Raw genomic sequence first — 21,591 nt, forward strand, 5'->3', positions numbered from 1 at the left:
AGCAGGAGACTATTATGGGAGTACAAACTCACATTGTATTAGTGTTATCAGTTAATTATGAGCCTTGGGATGTGTGCCAGCCAATGGGCCGCCAGTCTGCTGACCACCACTCAGGAATATAACTCTGCACCCCCTAATTCAAGTAGGTGAGAGGAGAGTGAGTAGGACCACAGATGTGTGTGGCCAGGGACACTCACCCTAGCCTGGAGGCCATGGGGCCCCCGCCTGATCTGCACTGTCCCCAGGGATGCACAGGTTAGGCTCACTGTCCAGGCCAGGCTCTCCTTAGTCCTCATGGACTGTCGATGGATGCACTTTCCAGACTCGCCTCCCCCAGCGCGGACCCGGGGTGGAAGAGAAACGAGCTTGGAGTGTGATTGAGACAGTTCCACGGAGGCCTCCTCTCCTTCCTGGGCTGGTGGTAAGAAGTGGCCTCACGCCTTGGGTGTTTCCCAAGGCATCCTTCCCACCTGGAAACTTGGGTTCATGGAATGTGGGTGAGGGGGAGGGTGGGTGGCAGGGATGACATGTTAAGACAATTAGTGTCCCACATTTACTGGACTTAAGGAACATGTGGCAGTCTCTTCAAAAATTCCCTGTAGGCCTTATGTTTTAATGGGGAAGCCATCAAGTCCTCTGCCCTCCTGAGGCCCAATGCTGAGTCTGCCAGCTCCTACCTCTTATTGTTGGGCTGTGAACATCACACCACAGGGAGGGGATTCAAGAACCTGAGAGACCCTGCTTGCTGCTGCCTCATGTGTGCAGAAATGACTGGTGTCAGGGGAGGCTGCCTCAAAAGAGGGAAGACACGTCAAGACTAGACTCTGATACTTGGGGAGATTTTCACCAGACCTGTGACAAAGAATGCTGTACTGGGGTCAGCTGCTTAGAGCATAGCAAGGCCACTTGGGTGATCCCCGAGATCCAGGTGCAGGCATGAGGACAGCCCATTCGAAGGACTTAGCCAGGCTGGGATGAGAAAGTGGAGTGGTTAGTATGTGGACCTGTGTCCCATAATCTGCCGTTCAGTTGGAGCGTTTTGTACCAAGAGAAACAGGTTTGGGGAACAGAGTGGGCAGGACTGTGTCTGGGTGTGTTTTCCTAGGTATCTGCCTCCTGGACCCCCCCTCCCCCCCCAGGAAACCATTTGGGGAAGGAAACCATTTGGACACAGAAGTCTGGGTCCTCACCACCTCCCAGATGTTGCCAATGGCACTGCTCTGGTTTGGCTTCATATTTCCTAGGAAAGAGCTTGAACTTGGGGAAGGGAGAGGAGGGAAAATGAAGAGACTTGTACAAAGATTTAGGATTTGGATAAGTAAAAGTACACAGGTGGCACGCTTTGCTAGTTACTTGCTCTGTGACCTTGGGTAGGTCACTTCACCACACAGCGAAATTCACAAACTTTCCTTAATTATAAAGTCTGATGAGGGTTCTAAATGATCCTTGAGCCCTCTTACCTGTAAGGTTCTGTGAATGTAATAAATATCTATTTAAGAGAGTTTGTCACGAAAACAAAGTGAGCTGCTATCCCCTTACACTCTCTGCAATTACTGTGTGTAGTCCCTTTTGTCCCACTTCCTTTTGGCTGGCTTGCCCAGTGGGGATGCCAGTATTAGGACACAGGACAGTGAAGGGGTGGGTGGCTTAGAGCTTTTTGTTAGAGGTGGGTTACAAATAGCCCCTGCTCCAGATGAGCAGCGGAGGTATGAAGTGATGACTAGTTGAATGAATTTCAGTTCGAAGCAACCCAAGAGCCCCGCCCATCCCATTCCACCCACTGTGCCGTCTTGGTTTTCTGGAGAAGAGATGACTTTGGCAAGGTCGCGTGGAGTACTCAGGACCAGATCCAGGAGTCCTCAGCACTCTCCCACCCTGCAGCTTCTCAAGGCGTGGAAGCCTACCCTGGCTTTGGGAAGGAATCCTGTCTCCCATGAGCTGGCTGCGGACAGAGTGGGAGAAAGGCTGGTCCCACAAACACTGTGTAACCTGGCCATGGTGGCCTGGGACTGCCAGGCTGGGTCAGATCCCCAGGGTGTCCCTGCTGGCAGGCCTTCATCTCCCCTGTAGCAGGGTCTGCGGTCTCAAGGTTGCCAGGGAGGCAAAGGAGAAAGAATCTGCCCTGGGCTCAGGAGGCTGGGCAGGCAGAGTGGAGGAGGGGAGTCTGAGGAGGACTGGGTCTCAAGGACCTCACTCTGGCCCTGGAGGACAATCAGCTAATGCCCAGAAGGGAGGCAATACAGTGACTGTGTGCAGGCGTTAGCCTAGCTTTCTAACCAACACAGACCTCCTAGTTTCCCTCCTTTGCCCCCAGTGGCTTTGCATCCACAGCTCTGGGCTGTGAAGTTTTCTTTTCATGCTCCACTGAGTGTGCTATCTCCAATTAAAAATGCACCCACACAAAGCAAGGAGTAACTGATCCCATGCAACCTGTCAGGGCCACACCCCCTTCTGGGGCAGCAGGCTCTGGCACCCCACCCCTAACTGCTACAGTTTACCAAACCATTCAACCAAATCTTTATCAAGCAACTGCTATGTGCCAGGCACCGGTAAGCACTAGAGATTCTCCAGTGAACAAAAACAGACATGGTCCTTGCCTTAAGAATTTACAATTTAGTGCGTGCGTGTGTGTGTGTGTGTGTGTGTGTATGTGTGTGTAGGGGGAAGGTATTGCTCATACCAAAACATGTATACGTAATTGCAAACTGATACATTACCCAAAGCAAAGTGAATAGCAGAAGGTTCTAGTGTGGCCTGGAAGGTGGAGTGTTCTAGGTGGCAGGCACAAGGAGTGAGGGGCATGGCATGGGCGGAGGAGGGGTCCAGAAGGACACACAGGAGCCTGTCATGTGGGACCTTCCTTGCCAGGCCGCGGGAAGGACTGGGGCCTCTCTCTGAACTGCAACAAGGGCACATCAGATGTGCATTTTACAAAGCCCTTTCTGGTTGCTGTGCGCTTGGAGAAGGGATTTCTGGGGGCCAGACAGGATGCAGAGAAACCAGTGCGGAGGTCTTGGCTAGATATGGTGGTTACGTAGAAGCTCGAGGAAAGTGTCTCTGCACCCTTTCCTTGTCTAATGTGACCAAGTACTTATGTGGTTAAAAAAAAAACAACCGAGGCTGCTGGGGTTCTGCTGACAGAGCAGACACCTTCATCCATCTCTCTGTGAGATACCTGCCTGAGCCCCGTGCGCGGAGAATCCCGCGTTCCTCCACTTCAGCACTTATGAAAAATCTCAGCTGTGTCCCAGCCTGCACGCGCTTTCATTTATCCAAGTCAAGAATCATCTGCAGTCTTGCTGCCCAGTCCCCAGCCCCTCTGAGCGGCTGGCCCCTCCTGGGGTTTCTCACAACCCTCCTGCTTTTATTCCTGAAGTGCTGAACACTGCCTGGAGTTACACTCCATTTAGACGTTATTTTGATGATAAAATTATGTCTTCCCCCCTACTGCTCATTGTCTTCTGTAGAATATAGGAGAAGAAGTTGGTGGTCTCCCCTGAGGGCTTTTCCCCCCTTTTAAATAATTCTATACCTACCTCCCTCCCCACACTCATTTGAATCATCAAATTGATTATGATCCCTGTGGCTGGCACATCTCAAAAGATGACAAGCCCCAGAAGAAGAATTGGGGCATGACTTATAGCTTGCTTTGGTACAGTGGCAGCCCATAACATTTGGGTTCATGGAGGGAGCAGCAGACAGGGATGCAGGTGTGTTCGTAGCTGGGGATTCAGGTGTGTATGTTGAAGTGTCTACTTACGTGCCTCGAAGTGGATGTGGCAGGTAGGTTGGTTGTTTTAACCACTATTGTATTTTCCTAAGCGGACAGGAATTTATTTGCCTGTGTCTGTGTCCTGGGTACATTTCTGAGAGTTGCCAATGAAGAGAGCATCATTTTATCCACCTAGAGAGCATTTTATAGACATGCACCCTGCATCTAGCCATATGAAAGTGGTTCAGAACCAACTGGCCCAGGTGAGGGGAGCTGGGCAAGGGAACCGTTTCGCTTCCGCTCTCTCTCGCTGGGCCTCACCTGCCGACCTGACCCTTTGCACTTCTGCACGCCAAACACAGGGTTTGAGGCTGGGAATTTCTAAGGCGCTGGCCTCTTCTCCTCCGTGTGAGAGTGGAGAAATGTGACTCATTTTGAATCTGGAGAGCAGACCCACTCCAGATGGCTGAGAGGTGAGTTTGCTAGACCCACGAGTTAAAAAAGATTGGAGGGTGGAGGGTTTATAAGCAGCAAATCTTTCAAACCCCCAGTCCCACGACCCAGATGGACAAAAACTGTTTTTCTTTAATGGTGAGAGGGCAGGCCTTGTGGCTCTACAGCCCGGTCCTCCTGCTCCTCTGGAGGTGGGGACGTCGCTCGAGCGTCTGGTTCCATTGAAGCCTCCTCTGGCTCCCCCCTCCCCCCACCCCAGCTTGATTCTGTCACTTTAAGTCCAGCCCCTGAGAGATAGCCAATAGGAGCCAAACCATACATCAGTCTCCCAGCCTTAAAGCTACAGTAGGGTGAGTGGGCTCCAAGTCTCTGGTGCCCGAGCCTCCTCGGCGTCCTGTCCCCTCTGCCAGCTCGGAGTGTGTGCGGGAGCGGGAGCGGGAGCGCGGGGCCGTGCGCGCCCCGCTCGCCCCGCCACGGCGCTTCCTCCCACGCCGCCTTCTCGCGCGCACCGTGCCCCGGCCCGGACCCGCGCCCGCCGGTGCCCTTCACTCGCTCTGCCGCGTGATTGCCCCGCCGTCTTTCTCTACCAACTGGGAATGCTCCAGCGGGCCTGATGGACGTGTCGGAACTCTGCATCCCGGACCCCCTCGGCTACCACAACCAGTAGGTGCTCTGCTCCTCCGCCGGGCGGTCTGTCTGTCCTCCTGCCTGTCCGGCTGTCTCTGTCCTGGGTGTCGCAGTTCGTCTTGAAGTGACCGGGACCCCGGGGGCACTTGGGGAACGTCGTAGGGGGAGAGGCGCGCACTTCCTGGGTTTCCTTCTGGGTAACCGGCATCTAACTTTTCCCGCACCCCCCTTTACAGACTCTGACTTTTAGAGCAGCCCTTTCTCATTCGCTCTTTCTTCCTCTTGTGGAGAGAAAATATTTGAGTTTCTGTGGAATGGGGAAAGAGCAAGCCCAGCGCAGGTGCGGGGAAAGTCGCAGAGATGACCCGTCCTGTCTGAGAAAGCCTCCCCGCGGGCCCTTTTACTTTAGTGTTTATTTCCATAGTAGGGATCAAAAATGATCGCCAGGGGGGCGAAATCGTAGGTGGTCCGCGGGGGTTTGGAAACTGCCGGCGGCTGCGCTTCCTAGTCCCGCGGTCCGGCGAGGAGCCCCGAGGGCGCGCACGCAGCGCGGTTGCAGAGCCAAGGCGCCCCAGGGGTGCGGGCGGCGCGGCCCGGGACGCACTGCGTCCCGCACGCCCGGGAGGGGAGCCCGCGTCCTGCCGGCAGACAGGACACTGGCGGGCGCGGCGGCGGGCGCAAAGTTGGTTCCCGGCTTCGGGCTTTGGAGGAGGCTGCGCCCCGCGTAACAGACCTGCGAGATTTCGTGCCCTGGGGCGGCACTGCGCTCACCTGGAGGGAATCTGGGGCGATCCAAGCGCCTTTGGTGTAGGTGGTGGCCGGCGCTACAGAACTGGGCTCCCACGAACCGCGGGTCCCGGGGCTTGGGGAGCGCCTCGCGCGCAGGGTGGGAAAGTGGAGAACTGACGCCCCCGGACGGCGGGGGGCTACCGTGAGCGCCTAATCCTGGGCTCCCGGGGGTCAGGCTCCGGCCCCCCGCGGTTTCCCTCCCAGGGCCCTCCAGCCCAAGCCCCACCTGCCCGGGCACCTGCCTGGGTCTCCCCGCTGGCGCCCTGCATCCCTCCGCTGCCAGGCTGGTGGTGTCCCGGCGTCTGGGGGTGGAGCAAGCAGAGTTCGTCCCTCGGAATGTTCAAAAAAATAATAATAAAATGAAAACTCTGGGTTCTCGCGGACCTGCTCAACTTCACGCTCGTCTTCCTCTTTTTAAAGGAAGCTAACCAAACTACCAAAGTCACTGCTCGCCCCACCATCCTTTCATTTCTGCACCCCTCCTCCCAGAAGCCAGTACGTCCCTAAAATAAACACCCTGGGTAATGAATGCGGGGCTCCAGGATGAGTGTTTAACCGCCCCCCTCGGTGCACAGGCGACCCCCGCCCCCGGTGGACCGCTGGCCAGAGAGGCGGCAACTTCACAGCAGCATCTCGTGTCGATGACCCGACCGCCCCGGTCTCCACGCTGACCTTTTGGGTCCTAGTTGTAGGACTTTCCTGGGTGAGGGTCCTTTAGGTGCCGCCAGAATTTAGACAAGAGTGTCAGAAGGTGGTGAATAGGTTGGGAAAGGAGGGGAATTCTTAATTATAATAGATTCAGCTTTCCACGCGTTTGAAAAGTGGCTTTTCATTCTGTTTAAAGGTTACGCTGATCCCACTCGTAGGGCCGATGGGGGCGGGGGTAGTGCCCTGAGATGCTCCCTCCGAAAGATTTGCTAATGGGAGCCCTGAAAGAAACCTCAGGGTGGGTAGGTGAGGCTGTGAACAATGTTTGATGCTTGTAGGGCATTTTCTCACATAAAACTACCAAGCCAGACAAATATTTGATATTTAAATTATTTAGACTCCCTCTCTCCAGAGGTGACTTCTTTAGTTGGGCTTGAAATATCTATGTATGTGTCCCTGGCTCAAGTCAGACACAATAAATACAAAAATTCGAATGGGGGAAGTACATCCTTTGATTATGTTCAGAAAGCAAGGAGAGGGGAGATGGACGGCTTAGCAGCATCGAGTTGACGGCAACCCTGGCTTGAGTTTGAGGAGAAATATGGGCAAAGAGGGGATGTTAGGGAAACAGCAAAGGGCAAGGAGGGGGCCGAGGTCCTGGGTGTCTGGGAGGGGTCTGACGTGAGAACCATTTGTGAAATAAGTCCGACGGCGGTTTGGATTCCCTACCCTTCCTGGTTTCTTTGCACAGAATTAGCTTCCCGCGCCACGGGGCACAGGTAAACCCGTAAAGACACCTGCCGTGCCACCGAGGAACGAAGCATCCCTGTGCGATGCCCAGCGATTGGCGGGCTGGCCCCGGATACCGATGTGCCCCCTGGTGAGGTTTTATGTCTGCTGTAGTCCAGGGTGCAGAATCTCCGAGGGCGAGCCCGTGGAGGTCAGAGGCCGGTGTAGGAGGGAGGCAGCTTTCCGCCTTCCCTCCCTGTGCTTCATGACAGGTAGCTTTAGAGCCACTGGCAACAAAATAGCAAAACAGGACAGCAGGTTTTGGTTTGTTGGAAAGACTGTGGAACGAATCCATTCATCCTGGTGCCAGTGTTTCTCCGGGAACATACACATGAACGTGTTCATGTACTCTGTACACAGTTTCTACCCATGTGGCTTCATCGACATTTCTGGACTTGAGAAAACCCAAGGGCACAGGGACCCCAGTTCAGGCCTCCTCACCTGCTAACGTGCAGAGAGCATTTTTTAATGCTTTAGTGTTATTCTCACTTTCCCAGGTGAGAAATTCTCTCTCGCTTTCTCTGTCTCTCTCTCTCACACACACACACACACACACCTTCATACCTTTCTATCCTTCATTTTCATTTTCCTGTAGCCAATCCTGTAGGTGACTCCATTACCATTTCTAATCAATATTTTATGTACATATATAATCAGCAGGAGTGGGAGTGAGTGCGCTGGCCTGCATGTGCCTGTGTATAAATGTGTCCATGACCCACCCAGCTGGAGACCCTGGGCATAAAAACTGGGGTGTAAGAAGGGGGGGGGCTTGCAGTGACCACTTTGTTGCTATTAAAGAAACAAAGAACAAATTGTCCCGAAGGTAAAATATGTGGCTTCACACGTAGGAAAAATGCCACATGGTAATTCAGAATCAGTGACCCAGAGAAAAACAAAGGGGGAAATTAATTTTTAATGGTACATTTAAAAATAAATCAGAGTGAGGACATTAGTCTTGGTTTTCCCAGGGAGGGGCTCTAGGAAATAAACCTATGTGTGTGCCTCCCTTCTGGAAATGCAGGCTGCCGTGGGAGTGGTGGATGGGGTGATAGGAGGCTGGGCTTGTTCAAGCCCGAGGGTGATAAACCAGGAGGAAACAGGTCAATGAGGAAGGCCCCAGCCCCGGGGAAGGCTCTTTCCAGCTCAGTGAGATCCTGATATCAACTGGAAATTTCCTCCCGGGGCTTATTATTTCCCCAATTCCTTTCATTTTAGAAATAATCCTCTATTTTACCAGTAGTTGGGACATACGAAAAGGTGTTTCTTAAAAATACACACACACACACACACACGCGCGCGCGCACACACACACACGGAATAAACCTGGCCCACCAATAAATATGCCGTTTAGTCCGAGAGAGGAACAGAAGGGACTTTTTGGGAAAGCACGTCAAGGGAAGTGGCCGTGATAGAGATTTCATGTGCCCCCCCCCCAGGCCGTCTTGGAGTGCTCCGGGCCCTAGCTCAGGGAGCCCTTGTAACTTTGCCTTGATTCATGCTCCTAATAATTGAACATTTTGCTAAATACTTTTTAAAGATAATCTAAACTCATTGAAAAAGTTTGTCTCCTTCTTCGGTCCTCTGCCAAACGCCTTATTCCTTTGAATGCTTAGAACTGGAATGCTTAGTACAAGTCTAGCAGGCCAAAGGGGGCATGGGAGAGAGGCGTTGAGAACCTGTGAGCATTGGGGGTGGGCGATGGTGTTGGTTGTGTGAATGGGCAGGATGCAGAAGGAGAGAGAATCTGGAAGACAAAGAGAAGAAACAGGATGCTTCGGACAGGTTCTGCAGTGCCCTTCTCTAGAACTTGCCTTCCCAAATGCTTTAGTGGCTTCCTCAACATGATTCAGATTATTTGTGGTTCTAATTGAAGGGGAAAGGACAGCGGATATTTAGACCATAATCCATTCCTTCAGTGCGAAGTCCACCCCACACCCTGAATACCCCACACCTACTGCCCTTCATGGGGCTCTTCCCGTCTCTCCTGAAAGTGAGGCCCTCTAAGTGCTGGCCCAGCTTGACCAGGATCAGCCAGAGCTCCCTAGAGTTCTGCTGGGAGCTTCTGTCTTGGGGTCTGGTGGCTCTTGACCAAATGTTCCCATGGGGACCCCAGCATGGCTTAGTGCTCAACCTCTGATGCCCTCCACAGGTGCTTAGTTCTTAGAGGGGGCGTGGGCCCAGGAGGGGGCTTCAGGTAGAGGGTCCACTGAGCAAGCCAGGAAGCTGGGAAGGGCGGAACTTGGGGATGGGCTGGAACCAGACAAATCTGAGCCCACATCCTGCCTGTTTGCGCTTGCGGCCATTGGCTCATTCCTAGGAATAAATTGAAGACCTTAAGTGCCACTGACCCCTGACTGGGATTCATCTCTGGTGAGCTCCCCTTTCTCAGTGCCTGGATTCTCAGACTTCCAGGAACATACATGTGGTCATTGCTCAGACACGGGGCCCGTAGGCTTCCTCTGGTCTGGGTGTCCCCTGGCGTGGCTTGGTGGCCTGGTCCCTGTGCAAGGAGGTGGTGGTATTTATAATTGCAAATGTAATTAGCAGACTAGCTCTGGGGACTGGGATGCTCAACTTCTCTGCACATCACAGTGACCCTGTGATGGCTGGCCAGGCAGGTTAACTCTTACCAGGCCAGCCTGCCCCTGCCTCTGGTGGGGCCGCTGACCTCTCATTGATGATGGCAGAGCTGTCCTGGGTAACGGGTGGTGGGTCAGACCCCTTCGTCAGAGGGGATGTCAGGGGAGTGTCTTGGAGAGGTGAGTAGCTGGGGAGTTATTTCTTCCCTAGGCCACTGGACAAGTGACCCTCGCCTCTTGTAACAGTGTGACCCTGTGTGACAGGCTGCTCTGGGGCATTTCCTCCCTCTCTTCCCAGGACACTGCAAGGATGTGATGGAAAGACTTCAGGCACATGGTGGTCTGTAGCTCTGTAGCTTCTTGGAGAAAGGCAGGCTCTAAAGGGGACACATCATAACTTCTAGCAAGTGCTCCTAATGCTCAGCAGGCCGAGGGAAGTAACTAGGAAAGGGACTTGTAGGGAGGCCAGCCATAGGAGAACACAGGCTCAGTTTGTCCCTGGGAGCAGAGAGCCCCCAACCAACCACCCAGACAAGTGGGGAACCATGAGCCTCGTGGACCCCCCACCCATGAGTGTACTTACACCTGCCTATCCAGAGCATCTTTCTGTACTGATCAGGATTAGAATAGAAAGGATCTTACAGCACCTGTATTTATAAGCAGTGGCTTAAGGGAGTGTCGAGCCCTTTCTTGTTGCTGTTAACACCCCTGTGTAGAGGATATCTCTGAACCCCAGGACATCAAAAGCTGCATCCTTCCTAGGAGAATTCCCACCTGGAGGGTCTGTGTGTGCATATGTGTGTGAGTGTGTTACGGTGCTATTCTCCTTAAGGATGGGAGAAAGGGGGCAAGGGGCTCTGCTCTTTAAACACAGCCCCTGCTGCCTGTGGTACCCGGGGCCTGGGCTGAGGTCAGGCTGTGGCCACATTCCAGTGGGAGCTGTGGAGCCCTGGGGTTTTTCCATGGTGTGAACGGGAACACAGAGGGACTGAGGGCAGGCTGTTCCTGCAACCTGAGTTCAGTCTTTCTTAAGAGCCTGTCCAGTATTCTGACCTGGGCAGGGCTGGGTAGACCTTGGAGAACGTGAGAAGGCAGCACTGCCTTCTGTGGGATAACAGATGGCCGCACTCAAAGGAGCATTTGGGCAGTTCTGGTCCTGGTGCCCGACTTCCCCTTCTCTCCCTGGATGTGGCCACTGACAGGCTATAGCTGAAAGGGTCAGATGTTTTAAATCGAGGAAAATCATACTGGTTAATCTGCCCGTGGAACTTTCAGTATGGAATTGGACAAGGCAGAGAAAAACACCTATTGGTTGAATGTCTTAAATTCAAATTTGTATGAGCTTGGATTAAAATAAACCCCAAACGAAAGTTTTCCTGGGGGTTAGAGACATAATTTTTTTTTAAATCTTTTAACCTATACACGTTTTAGTCCCAAAGAAGTTCTTTCTCTCTCTCTTTCTCTTCCTTAGGACTTTAAAATATTCTATTCAATATTGTCGTTCAGCATCTCCGGGACTGAGCCTTTTCTGGGAATGGTTTTCTGGATAATGCTATTTTATTTCTCAATGTCATTTCATCCAGAGGTCAAAAGGCAGTTAAACAAACTCGGACAAGGTTTTGTTTTTATCTTCTGGTTTCAAATGTGATCAATTTTCATTTAAAACGGTATCAGGGTCCTCTCCTGCCGGTGACAGCAGCAGCCTGCCTCACGCCGGACCGTCGGTGTTTCCGAAGGACTGCATTTAAAATAGCACGAATGCAGAGTGCCACTCAGGGTCAAGCTTTTTCATCTAGGGAACCGGGAGTTTCAAACCCCCAAATACTGAGTGTTATTTTAACTTGGCACTTTTTAAAAAAATTGCTTGATTTAACTTGAATTTATAATTTAGCTTTTTGTTTTATTCTTCTTGTTAATTTAAAAAATTTTTATTATATTTACTTAGATTTATAGTTTTGGTATTTTTTTTACCTGGTGCGTATTTTTAAAAAAGATACCTGAAACATGTTTTTTGAGCATCACTGGCCTTTTTGTGTGTTCTTGGTTTCCAAAGGGCAAGGAAATACAGTCGTAAGGAAATGCTACGGGAAGGTGGCGGGGGCGGGGGGCGAAGGGTGATGTTTTAGATAAGATTTCTCTCATGTCTTACAATTTAACATTTTCCTTTGTCTTGACTTCTTTCCCCCCCTCTATTTTTATTCCAGGTGGCTCTAGTTTGCCCTTGTCCTTTTGTCCCTCTTTGATTTTATATGTTCTGGAGGAAGGAGTACAGGGTCTGTGTGCGTGTCTACCCGAACTTGCGAGTTTGTATGTGCGAGTGCGGATGTGGGGGGGTGTTCGAGCTGTTTTGAGGGGCTGAGCACGATCAGTCGGGTGAAGTCCCAAAGCAGGGTGCCTGTTAGTGGCCACCCTGTCCTGCTTCAGCCACCAGCATCTTGGTGCACTGTCATTGGCCTGCGCACATGCGTTGGTGGACACGGGCAGGTTAAAAAACCCCCGTTTACAGGCAAATTCCAGGTTTGCTGTGCCTGTTATCTGAGAAGGGAGGTTTGGGGAGGATATCAGGAAGCATGAAACTTTATTCAAAACCGATTTTTAAACCTCCCCTCTCATCTGGCTCACTGGCACTTTGAGCTCTTGTCTGGGACCCTGGCGATGCAGAGTGAACGGGCTGGCGTAGCCTTTTGTTTTTTGCCTCCCTAATCGATGGATGGGGGAAAGCACTCCCTCCTGATGGGGAAACATCCCTTCGGCACACATGCAGAGCACAGTACTTACCTTTTCCTTTTAGCCTCGCTCCTTGTCATTTGTCTCTTGGGTGTGTTGACATTGTCTACCTAGGCAATCAAGCTAACAAGCTTTGGCAGAAAGAACACCGCTTTTACAGAAATAACAGCAATAATGCGACGGTTGTAATAATTATGATAACGCTAATAACGGCTTACAGCCTTTTCCTGCCCAAAAGAGCAAAGCAATTCTCATAACCAGTTTCTCATAGTAACTGGATGAGGGGTGCTGTGTCTTTTCCCTGAACATAAATGTTTTTCTGCAAACATGAACATGCATGCATGTCTAAATTCATCCAGGAGCTAAAACTGCCTGGTCTCTGAAATATGAACAAATGGTAGAGTAGAATACGGTGTTAGCCACACGGCCCACCCTGAGAAATGCTGGGGGTGCTGCCTTTGAATTGGGAGGGGAGAAATGTGCCTTGAAAAGGATGCTGTGTCAGGTCTGACCCCACTGCCAGAAGCTTCTGAGGCCCCTGCTCTGCCTCGAGATCTCCCCAAGTTCCTTGGTTCCTCTGGCTGCAATCTCGGGAGCGGTTTGCAGACCAAAGGCACACAGAGGGCGAGGAGGAGGGGGGTTATGACTTGGCGCATGTGAATAGCTGGGAAAAGAACTGTGTGAAGAGAGAGGCAAAGTCACCTCGCCACCCTTGATTGCCTTCTTGGCCATTCAGCTTCTCTGAGGCTGTTGTCCCCTGCTCCTGGGTACCTTAACCTACCCTCTGGAGGCAGAGATTAGAGGGAGGGCACCAGGGAGCTGACCCTCTGGATCCCTTGACCCCTCTTGTGACTCTTCATGCTGACTCCGACCGCTCATCTGCAGACTGCTCATCTGGGCGTTACTTTTGAAATCAGTGCTGCCTTTGTTATTTCCTCTCATTCCTCACCATCTCTTTTCTGTATGTGCCTTGGAAATAAGAGGCAGCCTAATACACCAGCCCAGTATAATAGGAGGCACCTAATATACCAGAGTCCCTCAGCTGTCTGTATTTTTTTCTACTTTAATTTTTTACTTATGTTATTATTCAATTTTTTTCCTTAAAACCCCCCACAAAAAACAGTCCAAAGCTTTGGGTTTTTAATTGATTATTAACTGATTTAACAAACAAAACAGCCTGCCCCCAAGGATCGCAGCAAGAGTCTGGCCGTGCTGCTCAGGTCGAGATCTGCTTTTTTCCCCTCAATCGGTGAGAAATGTTATAGCTTCAATTCCCTTGTTGGACCCCGAGTAAAAAATTAATTCATGAATAATAAAAACCAATCAGTCTTGTTGAGTTTAAGAAGGATTAGGAGAAAGGGTGTTTTTTTCTTACAGAGAACATTTGGAATCTGCATGTCATTGTCACCGAGCGTTGGGGTGGCTTGAGCATGCCTTTATTCACAGCAAATGAGGTGTTTATTGTCCCCGGGTGTCGCACATCTCCCTCAGTTGTAAGGCCAACTAACTGAAGAGTGTTATGGGCTTCCCACTCTATCCCACAAACCCATACCCCAAGCCAGTGATGATTTATTGAAATTAAGACAGTTTCCTATGTAAGTGGCACATAACCAAATAGCAGCAGACCTGGGGTTGCCTTATTCATAAGCCGGTTTGTTGATGGGATGGAGTCCTTCGTTTCCCTCCTCTCTCTTTCCCTGGAAAGTAACTGACCAGAAATTTACATGCCTTTGCAAGAACTACAGAAATTAGACCTGTAGATATGCTTCTTCATTTCTACCAATAGTATCTACCTCCCAGGGTTGTGGTGAAGATTAAACAGAGTTAATTCACAAGTGCCAGACATAGTGTATGTACATTAAGTGTTCCACACTTATCAATTTCTTGATGTTATCATTTGGAAGTTACTTTTCATTCCTTTGACATAACCTCACAATGAGAGTCCTCAAGCAGTAAGATCGGGGTGCTTGAACTGATTACTTTGTTTGATGCGATCAATGTAGCTTGGGTTTCCATCTGTAACAGAGGGGATTAGAGAAGGAATTATGATTTGGGACGGGGTGGGGGGGGTGATGAATAGGAAATTTCCTCTGAATAAGTCCTTATATCCTCAGTCCTGTGGGCATCTCTGCCCAATAAAATGTAGGACAACCAGTTCAATTTAGATTTTAGATGAACTATGAATAATTTTTTAGTATAAGCATGTCCCATGCAATATTTGGTAAATCTGGCAACCCTACCCATGGGTGTTTTCCTTAAGTTGTTCTGATTAAGAAACACATTTCTCTTTATTTTTTCCGTTTTTGAAGGCCCAAATGTTTTCAAATTGTTTTTTAAATGACTATCTTTAACTTTTTGCCAATATTAATGTGTTCGGTTCACCGTGTCCTTGGAAGTTAGTGGGTACAAGTGATTTCTGCCATCCAGATATATTGATAGAGTTGTAATTAGGTAAGTAAATCTGTCGTATAAGGTCTCGTAACACAGGACTCAAAGCTGTTGAATTTTGCCTCAGGGAGGAACAGGGTAAGCTGGGTCTTTTCAGGAACCTGTCTCTGCATGATGCTTCCCTGACAAGCAGGTGGGGGGCTGTACCGCTAGAACCTCAGATCCCTGCAATTGGAAGCTACCCTTGCTGCACCTTGGAAGCCAAAGCAGTGGCGTCTCCCTGCCTTCCTACACAAGGATGGGAGGCTGACCCTTCGGAGGCCTCCGCTAGGTGGCTGTGGGGAAACCGCCCCAATCAGAGTTAGATGGTGGAGTAGGGAGGACAAGGGGCTAAACCTGAAACAGCCAGTTGGGAGCATGGATGAGCCGGGGCTCACTAAGGGGGACCAGCGAACCCCAGCTTCTCTTCACTAACCTCTTTGAGCAGCAGAGGCGCGCAGGCAGGGTAAACGCACCATTGTTTTAAGCCTGGTACCTTCCCAGCCCAGAGTATGGGGAACGGAAGAGCTCTAGAGCCCCCTACAGGCCCTAGGTGGCACTGCACCTCATGGGCCACCACGGAACCTCCCCAGGGTGGGAAGGGGTGCGGAGGATCCCAGGGGGTGAACCTGCAGAAACTCAGGATCCTGGAGGCGTGAGCCCAGACCCCTGCTCCAGAAAGCATCTCTGGTTTGGGAACCGCCTTTCAGAGCCATGCTTCGTGCTCTTTAGCACACATACACACACGCACACGCTCTCAGGACACACTCACTGCCTCCATGGCTTGCCTGACCTCCAGCCAGTCTGGAAAGTGCTCGGGCCTCATTCCATCTGAGGAATGTCCTCCAGCTGCTGGATAGGTAGAAGCAATGCAGCCAGCAACATTTTCAGAGCCCAGTACTTGTATTTAGATTCTGTAGTGTCAGAGGCAGGCAGTTGTAATAATAGTAATAGTAGCAACCATTGACATTTCTGGAGCACTTACTACGTGCCAGGCTCTGTCCTAAGAATATTTCATGTGTTAACTTATTTCTTCCTCACAACAACCTCGTGAAGTTGGTCCTATTACCATATCCATTTGACAGGTAAGGAAACTGAGACATTAAGTCACTTGCCCAAGGTCACACAGCTGGGATTTGCTCAGGGCCAGTCTGCAAGCCTGCTCTCCTATCCACCATGTGAAATGTCACTCAGTCATCCTGTCTGGAATTTCAGCTCTTTAACTCCAGCTCTCAGAACACCCCTTCTCAGCTGTGGGTTGGACACATGGGTAAACTTTAGGGTAGAGGTGGAAGAGAAAATTGGGCTCCATATCTTGCTTCTGAAATGGCAGATGGAAGAATTGCCACAGTGAGGTAGGCCTCTCTTGCACTTCAGCCTGTGTGATTGGCACAGGGGAGGGCGAGAAAGGAGGTTCAGTCTTCCTGACACCCTCCTCTAGAGGCACCCGATGCTCTGCCCCGCTCTGTGCCTCCCTCCAGTCTGTCATAAACATATTTAGAAGCTGAACCCCTCTCTTCTCAGCCTGTACTTACTCCATCTCATGCCCTCTCCTTGTTCTCTTACCACCTGCTCTCGACCACCCCTATGTCTAAACCTCAGTGTCCAGTTCTGGTGACTGACTCGAGATACCTCACACCAGCACATGCGACGTGGAACTGCAGCATCGCACTGCAAGCCTGCTTCTCTCCATGTCTTCCTTACCTCCCTCTCCTCAGACACGGGGACCCCAGCTAAGACATGGGGTGTCTCTTGTTATTTATTCCCTCTCTCTTTGTTGTCCAACCCCTCCTCAGTCTGGGCAACTTTAATCTAAATATACACCTTAGATCTAGTCCTTCCTTTTTGCACTGTTGCTTACCCCCCAATCCCCAGTCTGCCTGGCAAACTTCTATTTATCCTTTAAAACCCTACTCACATATGCCTCTCCTGGTGAAGCCATCCCTGACCCCTCCCAAGAAGAATTGATCTCTCTCCCCTTGCAGCTACAATCTGACCCATGCCCCTGACTGGTTGTAACCTGTTGGACTGGAATATATGTTTATCTTTTATGAGTATAAACTCATCTCTGTGTCCCCAGTGCCTAGAATAGTATGTGGCATAGAGTAGGTGCTTAATGCATATTAGTGGAGTTACCTAGGGAGATGGGAAGTGGGTAAAAGGGAATTCCAAGGGCATAGAGAAAGGTCAAAGCCATGGGGGACCTGGTGCTGCAGAGTCCATTGCTTTGTTGATCAACAGGGGCAAAGCTGACTGGCTAAGTGGGTGTCTACGTCCTTCTTGGGGGCAGTGCAGTGTAGTGGTTAGGAGGAAATCTCTGGCTCCAGACAGACTGAGTCTAAATCCTGGCCCCAGCGGTGTTCTGGAGCCAGCTCAGACTGACTCGGGAGAGCGGATTGTTAAAATTTCAGGGATTTTGTGAACTGATGGTTAAATACAAACATTACTTTAAAAAATAAAATTAAATAACTTGCAATGAAATACAACCATTATTAAAAATGAAATTATATACACTTATAATTAAATACATTGTATTAAAAACAATGGTAATAAGTACTTAAAACTCATTACTTCCTAATATTTTACTACCTTTGGCTTTACATTCTTGAAGTAAATTTGCAACTAATGTATCTGTATGGTGGAAATACTAAGATGGTTTGTTAGGGGACCCATCTCTTCATAGTAGCAAGATGTTGGTGATGTCTCATGGGTAGCTGGAAACTGGCCATGATGGGAGTATTTACACCATGGAGATCAGCAAATACTTCAGATCAGACCTTCTCTTCCAGCCAGTTCTTAAACCTTTATTGCAACCCCACTGCCTGACATCCCAGCTCTGTGACCCTGGGTGAGTGACTTACCTCTCTGTGCCTCAGATTCCTATCAGCAGTAACCCCTGGTTGTTATAGAGAGTAAACACTGATCAACATAAAGTGCTTAAAGCAGAGGCTGGTACACAGTAAGTGCTCAATAAATTGTGGTTCTTTTTAGTATTTCTTCCCCATGGCCCCAGGCGTGTCCCTATCCACATTCTATCAGAACGCGTGACCTTCCCAGGTGGAATGTGACTTTTATGCCTAGGGTATAAGGTTATTGCTTTTCCCTGCTGGACTCTTGTCCATAGGGTTTAACTGTAGTAGCTAAAAGAAGGGAGCTTAAGACACTAGTTTTTCAAGGGGAATGGTGGGGAGGTATGCTCAGTCCTCCAGGCCAGGAGAGGATCATGCCCCAGGCCCTGTGAGGAATTGGGACCGCAGCAGCAGCCAACCTGTCCAAACAGGTGAGGCCGGCACAGGTGAGGTCAAAGCAGTTGCTAAGAACAGCCAAGCTTCAGGGTAAAGGGAGGTTCTGCAGGCAGCTGTGGCGGATCCCTAAGGCCATGTGAGGGGGTAGCTCCTCTCCCTGAAAATGCGGGGGGGTGCGGCCATGCCCACAAAGCAAAGGCCCCTCTAGCTTTGGGAGATGAAGGAATATTCCAGACCATCCCCAGGTTGGCATACATGCTGTAAACAGCTTAAGTTGGGATTGCACTGGCTGAGGTGCAGTTGCTGGGGACGCCACAGGAACGTGGGACATTGAGAGCATCTAGTCTGCAGCTCCCAGGATGGCCCAGGCCCGGGAGATGCCAGAATGCGCTAGGGCTCTCCTAGACTCTTCCTCGCCAGGTTCCTCGGGCCCCAGCCAACTCTGGCCCTGGAGGAGGTCTTTGCACTGGCAAGGAGTTCACACAGGTCACTGGAAATTGCTTCAGGCTCAGACCTTTGGCATCAGGAGGCCCAGCTCAGTAGTTACACACAGCTCCCGGCCAGCCCAGCCCCTTCCAGTGGTAAGCGAACTGCAAGCCTGCAGGCACCAGGTACTGGCTAGGTCTACCCAGCTTTATACGCCAGAGCTGAATCTCAGTGCTGGGGTCTCATTTCATTCTTCGAATCCCTGATCTGTAGAGAAATGCCCTTGGAAATGGCCTTGCCAAGGAGGAGGCCTCCTTGAGAATTAAACCGTCCCTCCCACTTCTCCCTGAGAGTCGTTCCTTTACCCTGAGCCCCTCAAGGGCCTGGGTCTGATTCACTTGTGAAGCTGCAGCCCAGGGCTGGGCATGGAGGAGCCTTCAGTAAATATGAGGGGAAAGCTTGAGAAAGTGTGTGCATTGGGCTGCTGGTGGGCTACCTATATAGTTGTACAGATTGTTCACTGGCCAAGAGTGGTTGGTTGAGGGGGTGAGTGAGGTCTGAACTCAGTTTTTCTAATTCACACCAAGGCATCCATAGCAGCAAGGTGAGAACCCCAGGTATTCAGGTCCCAGAGAGGGGCTGAGGAGTCCCCGGCCCTGACTCGTGCACTGGGAGCAGCCCCCTGACTGACGTGCGCCCTGGTTCTCTGAAGGCCACTGTGTTTCTGTTTGCCCAGCACCATCCCTGCAGCCTGAACGGAGAGCTTGGTAAGTCTTCATCTGGAGGACTTGCTGCAGCTCTTAGCGGGTGCCCCCTGCAGCTCTCAGCAGGTGCGGAGCAGGAAGGACACACAGGCCCTGCTCTTGCAGCTTCTGCTAGTTCAGGATGCCTTCGGAGCAGACAGGCTGGGACCCTTTGTTCCCAGGTCTAAGTAGTAGGTAGAGTGTGGGTGTGGGGAAACGGGGGACCCTGGCCAGCAGAGGCACGTTGGAGGTGCTGTGGCCGTTACCTAGCAGACCTGGCTTAATGTGTGAGATTTTATCTCCCCTGTGCTCTCTGAGCCACCCCCCCCACCCCCAGCTCCACACCTGACCCGCAGAGCAGTCCCAGGGGGAGGCCTATAGGTTTGACTTGGGGCAAGAGTAGGGGATCTGAACCGCCCTCCCTAGGGACAGGTACTTCTCAACAAAAAGGCTCTCACGGCCCTGGGAAGTGCCCCTGTGTGGCTCCATTAGACGTCCCATGTGTGACTGTGGCCATCAGCCTTACTTGTGCCCTCCACTCCTCACAACCTCCTGAGCCTTTACTCTGCCAGGCACTTTCCTGTGGTAATAGTAATAAAAATAGTGACACGTAGTCTCGCAGTGGATCATTTTTTGAGGTCTGTAAATGTAGTTATCTAAAAAAGTTTACATTTTATGACATCTTGACATTGCATGAAATATCTTTATTGCAAAGAAAAAAGTTATGTGGGATCAGAGCAGTCCAAGAAAATAGGGACCCCTGGCAGCCAAGCCATGCCCACAGGGAGAGAGGAGGTCAGGCCGGGAGGCAGGTCCATGGCGCAGTGACCATGTCAAGGGTGTGGCAAGGTGTGGGCTGCATGTGAGTGAGTCTTCAGAGTTTCCAGCAGAGGCTGGGCCAGCAGCAAGTGCCCACATACAGCAGACACCTGCAGGTCTGAATCAGATGCCTGTCCACAGGGGGGTTTGGGGGGTACCTGGGGTGCCCAGGGGGGGCTCAGGCAAGGGTCTCCATTGCTGCATTCTTCTCAGGGGCAACACTTTGGATTCCAGTTTATGCCATAATCTCAGCTCCTGGCCACCCAGGTGAGGCCAGAGACTGTGCCCATACGAGGTCCAACCAGTGGAGAGTAAAGGTACAGAAATTATGCTACAGGGGATCAAGAAATATTGTGGCAGTGAAAAAAGATCCTCATAGGTCCTCTGGACTGATACCAAAATATAGGCAACACAGAGTTAAGTGGGAAAAAGTGGGTGGCTGAACAGAATATAGGGTGGGCAAAAGTAGGTTTACAGTTGTTTGTATGGAAATACTACAATAATTAATAAATAAGAATATAAGAATACACCCTGTGTTTCTTGTACTCACAACTATAAACCTACTTTTGCCCCCTCCCTGTATAGTAAAATCACATTGATGGTTTTTAAATTTCAGTTGCTAGCATAAGCTTTGGAAACTTCTGGAAGGCGACACAAAAAGCTGTCATTTGAGTCACCTCTGGGAAATCTGCTTAAAAATCCTGGAATTGAGAGGGACTGCTACTCTTGATTTTACTCTTTTGATCGTATGCGAGCGTATATTCTATAATGGAAACAATTTTGATTGAAAAGTTAAGGAAGTCAAAGCATGCGAGAGCAAACTAACAAACCCTCCTAAGAAAAACACCAAAATAAAAGAAGATCCCTCTACAAACCTGGAAGCCAGTGTCCGGACAGACCAACTTCTAGAAACAGGGTCCTGTCCCTGCCAGGCTCCTGCCACCTGCTCCCCTCACCCCCTGCAGTGCCACCGAGCCCAGGGGTACCTCTGCCAGCAGCCCCGACAAAGACAAGCCCAGGCAGGGGCCTAGCCCGCAGGCTGGACTCCCAGCGGCGGTGCTGACACTGGACACCGCAGCCCTGCCAGGCTCTGCCCGGGCTGGCAAGGGTTGGCCTCTCACCAGCTCCTTTCTATACTTCACGCCTCACGGAGCCAGGCCGAGGGAGTCACTGGAGGATCGTGACTGGACGAGTGGGCGGCTGCCCCCCTGCCGAGGAAGCCATTAATCTTGTGTCTCCTGGCCTCTCGTGCTCCCACCCCAGCCGCCCTGGCACAGACTGACTCGGGAAAGGACGTGAAAAGGGGCCCTGGGCTTCTCTCCATGGTGGACCATGACCCTGGAAAATACCATCTGGCTTTTCTGTGTGTCTTCTGACACCCATTCCCCAGGTCGGGACACATCAAAGAGAGCTGTGTCTGGTGACGTTTCTCATTGTTATTCCTTTGGCAGGGCCTTTGGATTCAAGGTCACAGGTAGACTTATGCTTCAGAGGCTGCCTGTGGGACCTGGGGCCTCCCATCCTAGGATGCCTTGGAAGGGGGCTTGTAGAGGGTGACCCAGGACCACGCCGAGGGCAAGACCCTCTCCCTGCACCGGACAGGCCTG

The 21,591-nt window shown here is 51.0% G+C and overlaps 1 protein-coding gene across 2 annotated transcripts in view; it reads left to right on the top strand.

Annotated features, from left to right (window-relative positions):
- The window catches only part of ESRRB (estrogen related receptor beta), a 149,957-nt gene that overhangs the window by 47,269 nt on the left and 81,097 nt on the right, over positions 1-21,591 (top strand). The window contains exon 1 of one of the 2 annotated variants that reach the window (XM_081149349.1): positions 4,513-4,828. The exons of the other annotated variant lie outside the window; for it this stretch is intronic. Within the exon in view, the coding sequence (XP_081005475.1) occupies positions 4,779-4,828 (50 nt within the window). The 5' untranslated portion in view covers positions 4,513-4,778. Of the gene's footprint in view, positions 1-4,512; positions 4,829-21,591 lie in introns of those variants that run through there. 2 annotated transcript variants of the gene reach the window in all.

This window comes from Miniopterus schreibersii (assembly GCF_964146895.1).
Source record: "Miniopterus schreibersii genome assembly, chromosome: 1".
Classification (NCBI taxonomy): domain Eukaryota; kingdom Metazoa; phylum Chordata; class Mammalia; order Chiroptera; family Miniopteridae; genus Miniopterus; species Miniopterus schreibersii.